Genomic DNA, 11883 nt, shown 5'->3' on the forward strand with positions numbered 1-11883 from the left:
TTTAAAAACCTTTTTCAGCAATAATAATTAATATAAATATATAAAATTATTATTAAAAATATTTTTTTTTTTTTTTTTTACAAATAATTTAAAGAATGCGGTGCCCACTTGTATTCATCTCTTTTCACTCAACAGTTGGTGTAGCTACATGTACAGCAGCTAGTTTTATTGTGGTTTTAATAGTAGCCTTGCATTTCTAGAAATTTAAATTTCTGCCATTAATTAATTTTAAAAAGTATAAAGCCATGTATCATTTAGAATAAAACAGAAATAGACTTTATTGTCATACAGAGGGGAAATTCTGGTGTTACTACAGCCTCAAGACATATTCATATTACATTTTCAAAGTAACAGTACGTTGTCACTTGACTGCACAGAATCTGAACAAAATACATTCGTTTGTCACAAAATGTTAAAAAAAAGTGGAATCTATAAGAATTTGAGCTTCTCAGTTCACTCATTGTAATCAGTGTTTGTAGTATTTCTATTATAAAAATAATGAAATATTTGGAAGAATACTATGTTTAAGTTCCATTCATCCTAATTATGTACACCAGAAATATGTTTACCCTGTTGGATGATTTTGCTGTCGACTTCCCCGCTGATGTACCAAAAATCACTTTAACCTTTGATCGATATGCCACACATAATTATATGCTAAAAATATGCATTTAAAAAAATATCATGTTTTATAAATACAATAAATCTGTGGCTGTAATGTGAGAAAAGTGATTCTATAACTGTAATCATCGTTACTGTCGCATATTCAGCAAAAGGATCCCAGCGCCAGGCTTCCTGACATCCTGCAGGCCTAGTGAGAAATCATTTTCACAGAGCAGTGTACTTTGTACAATGAAACCACATCAGAGTCATAAATTTTTTATCTGTAAGGTCCAATTTATTCTAAATTTATTCTGCACTTGGATGGAACCTGTGAATGTGCGACGACGACAGAGGGAGGCGTGTGATAGCAGCTGATCCGGACAGAATCCGTTCCTGAATTAGTATTTTTCGGTTCCGAAATGGGTCAGTCATGTTGCCTCTGTCGGTATTAGTGCCATCTACAGACTTTGCAGTCTGTTTACATTCCTTGTCAAGCTCTGCTTTGCCAGAGAAACCAAAAATAAGCAGCATATCTGCGCCGGAATGCACTTGTGCCGGGTCACCTTTGCTGTTGTAACAGCACTCTCTGGTTAATTTCAATATATATATATATATATATATATATATATATATATATATAAAATAAAAAAACAACAAAATTAGTGTTTTTCTTTTCCCTCCCCTGCTCTGTCTGAACATCATAATTCCCTGCGTAATGTTCTGTCTTGCAAAATTTGATGACCCAGCCTTTGTTTTCCATCTGCTGAGTCAGGAAAACAAATCAAAGTCACTTCTTTCTATTGCAAGGGATCTAAATCCTGTTTCCCTATTACCATGCAAATGAACTTGTCTTCTGCCTCATGCTCAAACCTGTGTTTTGTTTTTTCTTTGTTTTGTTTTTTTCTGTGGGGGGCCAGATCCAGCGCGCACTGCTCAGGAACAACCAGACTCAGCGCTTCTCTCAGAAGCAGGCGCTCAGGCTGCACCAGGGTCTCGTCACCAGCACCGCTGAACAGGTCTGCGTCTAAAAATATGTGGCCTGTGTGAAATATTTGGGTTGGACATTGAAATTAACTTAGGTACTTTAGGTGATGGAGCGTCTTTGCGTGAGGGTGCAGCAGCAGCTTTGTGTCCTGAAGTCCTGCGAGGACGGAGACGAGGTCCAGACTGCCAGACAAATCCTCAAAGAGGCCAGAAACTCAAGAGCTGTGAGTGAGCTGTGTGTGTGTGAGAAAAGCTCATACTTTGGCTAACTGGGCATACTGTTGCAAATGAGAGTTACAGGAATTATTTCCACTGGATTTTGTGTTTTTTTACTCACTTCAGTGCTCGACTGTCAAAGTCATAGACGTTGAAGTCTGCGCTTGCAATCTGACAAAATCAAGAATGTTTATTCAAGTCATTGTATCTGGTGAAGTTTTAAGTGCTACAGTAAATGAAAAGGAGCCTGGCAGTGGGCAAACAGCAAAGTATTCCTTTAGTTTAAATAAAAGGTTTACATTTTCCCAAAGACGGACAAAGTGAACACATAAAATAACAAAGGTCAGTCCTGAGTTTTTATTTTTTATTTTTAAATGGGGGATTTTGTACAAAATCAACAATTTTTTAGCTTTGTATAATGCTATGAAGTTATTTAATCATAAAAAAAACATACCCCAAGCGTTGCTTTGACTCATTCATGCATGTTTGAGAAATCCTTGAATCTCCCATGGCAACCACCGTGGGTGTGCCTCAACGCCTGCTCAGACAGTGCGCTGCTCATTTGCCCAAAACTCCGTCTTAGAGCTTTAGTCTCCAGCTGAACTCCCCCAGAATAGCGGCAGCAGCAATTAGCAAACACCTGGGGGGAACTGGGGATCTGCTGAGCTCCTGAGAACGTTTGGAAACGGCACCAATGGACGGCTTGGAAAAGCGTTGTTGTGATGACTTGCCCGGAAGGAAGTTCTTAAAGAGACAGGGGCCAATTTCATCACATACAACTATGATACAGAGTCAATTTTTTTTTAAAAAAGTAGTGCTTGATATGTACAGCAATTTTTTATTTTTTTCACATCTGAAGGTAAAATATTTGCTTGATTGTGCTATAAAGTGACACCATATGCCTGAAAAACACACAATAAATGAATCATGAATGAAAACTTTCGAAGAGGTTTCGGCATGTAGCCTGTCTGCATACTGCTTCTACAAGCTGAAATCCTGTGCGTTGGCTTCTACAGATGTAAAACATTTCCTCATACAACGTTGGACATGAAAAATCCAAACTTTTAAAGTTTTCTTAAGAGCTTTTGTTTCAAGAATGTTCTCTCTGTTTCGCTCTGGACGTACTAACCCCACTGGTCTGATACACTCATACATCAACGCAGGATTTGGGATGGATCGTTCCGATATAAAGCAAGGTATGATCAATGGCATTGATGGTGCTTAATTAGTCATGGCCAATTATGTTATTGAGTCTGTAATGAAAAGTCCATACAGGGTAATTTTGAAGAATTTGCCTCAGCGAGCTTCGGATCTCCCCTGTAATGAATCGCCAATAGCTTGATATTCAGGTAATTAAGCTAAATAAGCTGTCAGGTCAGCAGTTGCGGTGTAAGGACAGAATTTATAAAAGCTCAAACAGCAGGAAGGTAATGCTGGGATGTTTCTTTCTGATTAGATGTAAATGAAATCAGCAGCAGCTACCGACAAATAGCTATTATTAAAGTTTTCTTGCATTCTTAAACGGTGCTTGAACTACGCTTGGTAGAAGATGAAAGCAAATGAGTCGACTCTAGTTTAACCGGTTAAGTGTTTATGCCCCAAATATCCATGCACCGAACCACTGCCCCAGACTGGGGTGGAACAGGATGTGGAGTGGAGCATGAAAAATAAAAAAAAAAGAAAATAACTGTACGTACAGCTGCCAGTGATTGTTAGTAAACCAGACCTGCGAATTACAGATTGGTCCGTTATGACACAACAAGATGATGGAGAATTCACGTGTTTCCTGCTCAGGCTAACAACCAGGACGTTTACTGTACCAACATTTCAAACTGGAGAAATGGTTTCAAATCAACAGGTTAAAAAAAAAATACTATGAAAAATCAAATAACAGTACAGGAGTATTTTTATGTAGCGTTTCTGTATCGCGAACCAGCTTAAAGCGTTGATTCCGATGTACAGACCAACAGGCTCTTTCTGGAGCTTCAGACCCTGGAAAACAAACACAGAAGCGTCCTTTTGTTTCAGCTTAAAGCAAGTAAGAAAACAAACAAACAAACAAATTGTCAGTGGACTAATTATTCAGCCTTCCTGCACTGCTGCCATTAGTGTGTGGTGTCAGCATTTTTTGGTGTGTTCAGGAGCGACCCTGTTCATTTTCTTGAGTAATTTATTTTTTCATCTTATTTTCTTGGATCACTTACAGGTGATTGGGTCGGCTGCCCCATGTTCCAGCTAATTTCTGGTTAGCTTTGTCAGCTACAGACCAGTTCTTTAAAAAATGAAAGAAGAACAATAATGATACAAAAAAATGATTTAAATAGCACAATTTTTACTAGTGAAATATCCAGGATGGAATTATTAAAGCCAACAACTAGAGATGAAAAGCTTCCATCGCTTGTAAATTTACACTCCCCCGTCATAGACGCAAATTTACACACACAGGCCCAGATGAAAGTTTCATGATGCGTTACTTTGATCTGTTTTTTGTTTTTTTTAAGTTTTATTGCCTCTAGTGGCCTTTATTTGATAGTTAGTTGACAGGATAGTGGGTAATGAGAGAAGGGGAAGACATTTGGCAAAGGTCGCCAGGCAGGGATTCAAACCTGCGACGGCCATGTCAAAGACTGAGGCCTCCATATGTGGACGTGCTTAACCTCTGCGCCACCACAGCACATCCTACTTTGATCTGTTTCAACACCAGTTTTAGGTGTTTTTGAGATCATTGCCCCTTTAGAAAATCCTAAGTATTTCCAAACTGCTACCCACAGAAAAAAGAAATTAGGTCAAAATGAGATTAGATTTAGTCTAGACTCTAAGGCACTCAGTGTTTCAGCTGTTTTTCAGTTTTCTAGAAGTTTGTTCCAGATTTGTGGTGCATAGCAGGTGAATGCTGCTTCTCCACATTTGGTTCTGGTTCAGAACCAGAACCAGAAGACCTGAGAGGTCTGGAAGGTTAATGCAACAACTGTAGATCTTTAATCGTTAGCTCACAGACTTAATGAATTTAATTTAATGAGCGCTGGCTGTTTGTGTCTCCGTCAGCTGTACCCGTCCCTGTGTGAGCTGGCCCACGTCCTGTCGGTGGACGGACCGGTCAAGCAGCGGCTGGACACGCTGGCCGGAGAGCTGGCCAAGGCCGCAGACAAAGAGCTGCAGGTAAATCACTGCTTTATTTCCGTTTACGCGACTGTTATTTAAATAGGAGCGAACTGGTTGCATTTAGATTGCCTATTAATGCTGCGTGCTGACTTCAAAAGAAGTGTTGCATTTTAAATCCACAGGGGGAAAAAAAAGACAAACTTGCTAATGTTTCCTATGAAAATCATTTACAAAGGGAGACGGAAATGCGGATGTCTCGAGAATCTAAAAGACTTTGCAAAGTTTAATTACTTTGCTTGTTGGGCTTTTTCAGCCGTTTGCGTCCAACAGATGAAGTGAACATCTGTGCGAACAGACCATATGATTCATTAGCTTAATAACACATTGAACAGCTGCGTTGCACAGGCAGCCATGAATACATTTCGGCGAACCAACAGTAACTTTTCCAACAATCTTTGGGTCTCGTCTTGTTCAGGTGGTGGTCGACTCCATGGTGTCTCTCTGCCGAGAGCTGTGTCCCATGTCCTGCTCGGCCGCCGAGAGGCTCAGCCCGCCTCTCTCCTCCATCTCCGAGCAAGTCTCCATCCCTCGCTCAGCCATCCGCAGCGCTCTGATGGAGAGAGCGGCCGAAGACATCAACCAGGCTCTGGAGTGAGAACAGCAGCAGATTCAAAGCTTCCAATCACGCAGGACTCTGGGGAACATCCTGATTGAACTGTCGTTTCTTCGCGTGCAGGGAGGTGAAGCTGTCCGTGGTCTCCTATCTGACAAACTCTATTGTGGATCAGATCCTGCAGGAGCTCTACACCACCCATAAAACCCTGGTACTGGTAATATCCCTTTAATGCATGACTTCTTTTTAGATAGTAGAAAACGCGTGTTTGTTGTAGTTTGTAGTTTTCTGTTTTATTTTTTAAAGAACTAAACATAGTGCTTAAATGGTAACCACCACAATATTTTTACTGTTCTGGAGGAAAAATAACTGTCCACGTTTGTAAAAAGTAAAGACTTTGGTAATTTCCTGATTTGTGGTATTGTGAGGTATCTTGATTTGTTAACACCAAGAAGGTTTCATTCAAGTTCCTGTCAACAAATCCAAGGAGAATTAAGACCGTTTGTGTTTTTAAAAACGTGAAGTCCATCGTGGTGTGGTGAGAAATGTTATTTACAAGCGGAAAAACCTTAAAATCTTACATAAGGGAGAGTTGTGCAGACTTTAATAAACTAATATTATGTTATTGTTTTGCACAAATATGAGGGTTGATAAAGTTAAAACATCCAAATTTTTCAATATAATTTCTAGAAATTTGGTTTTTCTACAAGCTATCAAGTTACGATCTCTGCGTTTTTTTCCCCCAGCACTATATTGACAAGAAGGTAAACATTTTATTTTATCAAGTCCATTCGATGCTGTTGACTTGAATTTTTCCAGAGTTGTTCGGCGATCTCTTTCCCTGGCCGGTTTTGTCTGTGAAATAACGAATTACTGTATATTGGCTCCTCTTAATTGAACTGCAGGAACATAATGAGTGAAATGAGCTCAGCTGTTGCCATTAGCATTTCATGCTAACGTATTTCATCTTGAAAACTGCGCAGATGTTTCAGTTTTATTAAACCTTAATGTATTTTATATAAAAACTCTGCCTTACACTAAGGAGCTTGAGTTAGACTGTAAATAACACCTTATTATATCACCACATTCTGCATGCTAGGTGCTATGCTAACATTGCATTATGTTGAGTTGCTAGCTCTTGGTTAATTGTTATCTAACTGTGTCATGTTACAGATGTTGAGTTAGTTCTTCTTTTTCTTTTTTACCAGAAAAAAAGTTTTCCCTCTAACTGTAGACTATCTCTACTTTCAAGAATAATTTACTCTGTAGCTCAATTCTTCCAGATGCTAATACATTTTCCGCGGCCACCATACATGGTGATTCACACAAACTGCTCTGAATTCTCCAAGACTCTTGACGTTTAGCCTCAAAGTTCAATTTCATCAGCCTCTTCAAAGCATAATTAAAACTCCTTTCACCTAATGTCAAGTCGTTACTGTATTAATAAGCTTAGTTAAACAAAATAATGAAATAATCCAGGAGATTTTGATGGATCAATTTTGCTAAACATCTTAAAAGCATAAATGATTGATGGAGATGGTTATAATTTTATATAATTAATTACCTTCATTGGCCTTTTTTTTTTGTAAACACCTTTATGCAAGCTAAAGAAAATATTGAAAAGCGACTTCTCTCATCTCAGTGATGCAGATTGTGCCGCATAAAGTCAAAGCTCAACGGGATGAAAATGATGGAAATGTAAAGTGAATCAAAACCAGCAGCAGAAATCTTATTTTGAAGAAATTGAAACCTGTAATATCTGGAGTTATGTCAAAGTGGCTGTGATTTTAGTGTTTACCACCATCACTAGAAATGTTTACTTCCTTGTAGGGGAAATATTTATGCTCTCGAGCAACACAGAAACCTGGTTTGGAGGTAGTTAACTTTATGATCTGATGCTGCAGGGTCCAATCTTTACATAATGTAATCTTTGAAATGAACACGGCTTGAAAGCAGACCAGGAGAGGCTTCTAACAGCATCGCCGCCTGGCCAGCTCTGCTTTGCATTCTGTTCACTATCTCCACTGTTATGTCTCATTCTCCTCGCTGTGTTTTGCTGCAGTGCCAGCCTGTCCTCTATCTTCCCTCGCTCTGCTTTGATGATCAAGAAACTGAGTGTAATTCATGTTTGTCTCAGGCTTTCCAAACCAACTCGCCCTTTTGTTCTGTTTGTGAACCTGACACGCAGAGAGGACAGACCCACCTCTCCTAGGAGACTACATTTAAGGACAGTCGTTTGATTGATGTGAACACTTGAATGACAGTGTTGTTGAATGTTGTTGATGTGTGTGTGTGCGTGTGTGTGTTGCATCAGCTACGACAGGTCTCTCAGGCAAAGCGCTGGGACGATGTCGGGACGGGTAGGCGATCCGTCAGGCATTCGAGACTTGTTGAATCGCTGGATTTCCCCGATGAGGACTTTGGAGTGAACCTTGGAATAGTAAGTGTTACAATATGACGGGAAGTCTAAATATATTTATCGTCTTTCTGGCATGATGAAGATTTTAACACAGAAGCCACTACCATACAAAATTTGCCACTGTGTCCCGATACAACTTTTTAAAATCCCGATATGATACCCATATCGCAGCTATGAGTGTTGGCCGATACCGATATTGACCCGATACAATATCAGCACGAGTCATAGACGTTTAATACGTATTTCATAGCGTGAAATGTTAGAAAAGACTTGATCAAGTAGAACTACTGACCCATTTATTATGAACCAGTGGGTCTACTTTCAGGATACAAGTGCTGCTGGATTGAAATGCTGGGGGAGTGATTATACACTGCAAAAACACAACTTCTTACCAAGTAGTTTTTTTGTCTGTTTTTCAAGTCCAAATATCTTAAAACGGTTGAAATAAGACAAAACCAACTTACAAATAAATTTTTAGCAGGAAAATTTAAATATTTTCCTTGTTTTAAGTCAAACTAGACCTTAAAACAATATTTTAATATGGCTTAAGAAAAGTACTAGTTCTATTGGCAGATTATTTCACTTATAATAAGACATTTTTCCCATGTGATGTTCTTTATTTGGCTGATATCAGACCAATTTCTGGTATTGATCAATTGCATTTTTGTATGCAAAGCAAACACTTATTGCAATACGATTATATTCCTTTACATTTTTATTACATCTGAAAACTTAAGTTGGACTTTTTAGTGTGTTGGGCATTTGTATTCAGGTGTCTTCCTAGCATCTCCAGCTTTGACGCTGTTATCCCACAGCATGATGCTGTCACCACTATGTTTTAAGTGGATACTGTGTTATATTTCCACCACACCTCATGCTGTTCATGCAAGCCAGAAAGCTCAAGGGTAATGCACATTTTTGCAGTGCACTGTACTTATATCATGTCTTCATCTTCCCTGGTAAAGGATACCATGGCGATCAAAAAGCGGAGCTCCAGAACCAGAAGGATCCGTCCGGTCTCCACCAGAATGAGTGAGTCTTCTGCCTCTGTTCCATCTTGCTTTTGACGCAGCTGGGATCAAAGGAGAGTGAAGCAGAAGCAGAGGAATATTTGATTAATGTGCTGCAGGTCAAACGCGACAGGATAGAGAGATCTCTGTCCCAGTTAATTCCTGTCTCCCAGGTTTAGGTGATGAACCCAGTCCCTCTCCCACTCCCTCTGCTCCTTCCCACTCGGCGTCTCTCACTCACTCGGCCTCTTGGGAGTCCCTTTCCACTCTCCCCACCAATGGCTCACCTCTGCGTCACGTGACCCACGTCAGGCCACGCCCGCCGCGACGACACAGAGCTGCACACATTCCTCCTGAATCTGTGAGTAGACCCCTCTGATGTGACGTGCAAAAGAAATAGTCGCTCCCCTCCCGTTAAAGTTTAGTAGAATTTGTCATGTTACCTCCACAAACTGAATGTGTTGGGTTTTTTTTTTGTTTGTTTTTGTCTTCTGATATACAAACACAAAGTAGTGCATGATTAATAATCGGAGGGAAAATGGTTCATGGTTTCCAAAATTTAAGTCAATAAAAATTTCAAAAGTGTGTAGAATTCCAATGAGAGAGAGATCCGTTCTGTGACTCTCTGAGGTTTGAGAACATTAGCAAGCAAACAGCATCCCAAAGACAGAGAAACCTGGCAGACGGGTCAGGAATAAAGCTGTGAGGAATGGTTGGCTTATCGAAGAACTTGAACATCTCGCAGAGCTCGGTTCCGACCCGTCATCTCACATCAGCAGCCGAGGTGGGAGAATCAGCTGATACGGCAAGTATTAGTCGTGAACTCCATAAATTTGGCATTTGTGGAACAGTGGCGAGAAGAAAGCAAGGAACGCCTGTCCAGTTTCTATTTATTAGTATTCACCCTTCTTTGGATGCTTTACTCTTTTAATTGCGAAACAATTAATTTACAAAAAGAAATCTTTCAGTGTCCAAGTGAAAACAGATTTCTACAAGATAATGATATCTAAATGAAAATATGAAACATAAACATGTGATTACATAAATAATCACCTGTTTGTTTAATTAGGAGTGACTGACCTAATTAAACAGAGGTCCTTTCAACTGCAGCCAGTAGTGGAGATCAAATGAGACTGTGTCTATATAAAGTCAGCTGGTTGTGGAAGGTGCATTCAGTGGTTAATCAGACACTCCAAGCAAATAAGTATAAGTCAGGGGATGGGTACAAATAAAAAAAACCTAAGAACATTGTCTGGATTTCAGAGGCTTGTAAAAGTAGGAGGTAAAATGAGTAAAAGCAATCTGTTTCGATCTGCAACAGAACCATGACTTCAGCAACAGAGCAAACCTGAAACGTCCAACTAAATGGTTTGAAGAGAAGAAGGTGGATGCTCAGAAGTGGCCTAGCCAAAGCCCAGTGCACAACTGATCCCCACTCAGCTTGATAGAGCTTGAGCAGTTTTGCAAGGAAGAATGGAGTAAAATTGATGTCCAGATGTGCAAATCTATCCACACAGACTCCATGCTGCGGCCACAGACGCATCTACTAAATAGTGACCTGAAGAGGGTGAATAGTAACACAATTACTTATTTTATGGAAAGAATTTCATTTAATTGTCATCATTTTTTTAGAAATCAGCTTTTTGTTTGTTAAAAAAGCCCAATTTTGTTGATTGATTTGCAAAAGCAACAAAAAGGCTATGACATCCAAAGGGGTGAATACTTTCTCATTGGCACTGTAACAATTTATCTCAGCAGTTTCCTACAAGCCACATAGAGAAGACACAGCAAACATGTTGCTGTGGTTAAATTAGACCAAAATTAGACCAAATTAGTCTACATTCAAAACGCTGTTTTGATGCGACATCGCCACAGTAAAACATGGTGGTGGCAGCGTCATGCTGATCAAAGCATGTTTATGTTTTTTGGGGATATTTTAGTAGAAAAAAGATGTTGACGTTTTCTAGAGGTTTGACAGACAGATCCCTTTGTTTGTTTTTGAGCTCACATCAACAGCGATTCAACCATAATCCCAACACGTGCCACTTTGAGAGATTCTTTATTTTTTTTCCTTCTCTCCTTTTCTACGTGTGAACTTTTGGTATTCATTTTGTGTTTGTTGCCAGAGGCACCTTCCAAAAATAAGTTCCTTTCAAAGTAGGAAGCTGCCACATGTGTCTCTGTGACTCAAATGTTAATAGCGAACCGCCGTCTCCCCGGGAGACCGCAGGGCATCAACAAACAGCAGTTTGTTTGTTTAGTCTCTTTCAAAGCTCATTTCTAAATCGGTGCAAATTTATTTGGGGCGGCATGTTAAAGGAGGTGTTTTACAGACGGACTTCTGCTGGCGTTGGATTCAGATCCGCCAGCCAGCCTTTTGAAAAGATCGCACCTTTTTGTTATCCTTTCCGCTTCTTGTGGACTTGGCAGATTGATCATTTGTTGTTCTCCTTCTTGTTATTTGTGTGTGTGTGTGTGTGTGTGTGTGTGTGTGTGTGTGTGTTTATGTGTGCACAGCATTGCTCTGAGAACGGAGGAGTCAGTATGCTGGAGGACGGACTTCCAGATTTCTACAGCAAGAGAGTTCTGCCTGACAGGTGGGGTCACACTTCGGATTTATTTCCTTTGACCTGTTGCTCTATGACCTCTGACCTGCTAAAGAAGCCATTCAAGGGTTTCTCTTGAATGACTTCTCAGTTTGGTTACCTGGGCACTAAACAAACTGAGAAATGTAATTTTCGAAGCAGCTAGGATCACTGGCTGACTCATTTTTATGCTAGACTAACGCAAAGTTATTTTTCTTTTAAATTAGCTACTGTCCTTCTAGCTGCTTTAGGGTTTCTAACAGACTAAGTTGATAAAGTTAAAAGTATTTTTGCAGACTCACTGTAAAAAAAAAAGAAAATACTTTTTTTCTCACTGATTCACATTGAGTC

At 39.7% G+C, this 11883-nt stretch overlaps 1 protein-coding gene across 1 annotated transcript in view; it reads left to right on the top strand.

Moving 5' to 3' along the window:
• LOC106940255 (leucine-rich repeat-containing protein 16B-like) overlaps positions 1 to 11647 on the top strand; it is a gene marked incomplete at its 5' end in the record, with an annotated part of 50891 nt that extends 39244 nt beyond the window's left edge. The window contains 9 exons of the mRNA XM_015022944.1: positions 1521 to 1619; positions 1692 to 1811; positions 4849 to 4962; positions 5381 to 5556; positions 5642 to 5729; positions 7833 to 7958; positions 8903 to 8969; positions 9121 to 9308; positions 11465 to 11647. Coding sequence (XP_014878430.1) covers positions 1521 to 1619; positions 1692 to 1811; positions 4849 to 4962; positions 5381 to 5556; positions 5642 to 5729; positions 7833 to 7958; positions 8903 to 8969; positions 9121 to 9308; positions 11465 to 11632 — 1146 coding nt within the window. The remainder of the gene's footprint in view (positions 1 to 1520; positions 1620 to 1691; positions 1812 to 4848; positions 4963 to 5380; positions 5557 to 5641; positions 5730 to 7832; positions 7959 to 8902; positions 8970 to 9120; positions 9309 to 11464) is intronic.
• Between the last annotated feature and the right edge of the window lie 236 nt (positions 11648 to 11883).

Source organism: Poecilia latipinna, unplaced genomic scaffold (assembly GCF_001443285.1).
Source record: "Poecilia latipinna isolate Pla-1442-1.1 unplaced genomic scaffold, P_latipinna-1.0 Scaffold3145, whole genome shotgun sequence".
In the NCBI taxonomy this organism is placed as follows: Eukaryota; Metazoa; Chordata; class Actinopteri; order Cyprinodontiformes; family Poeciliidae; genus Poecilia; species Poecilia latipinna.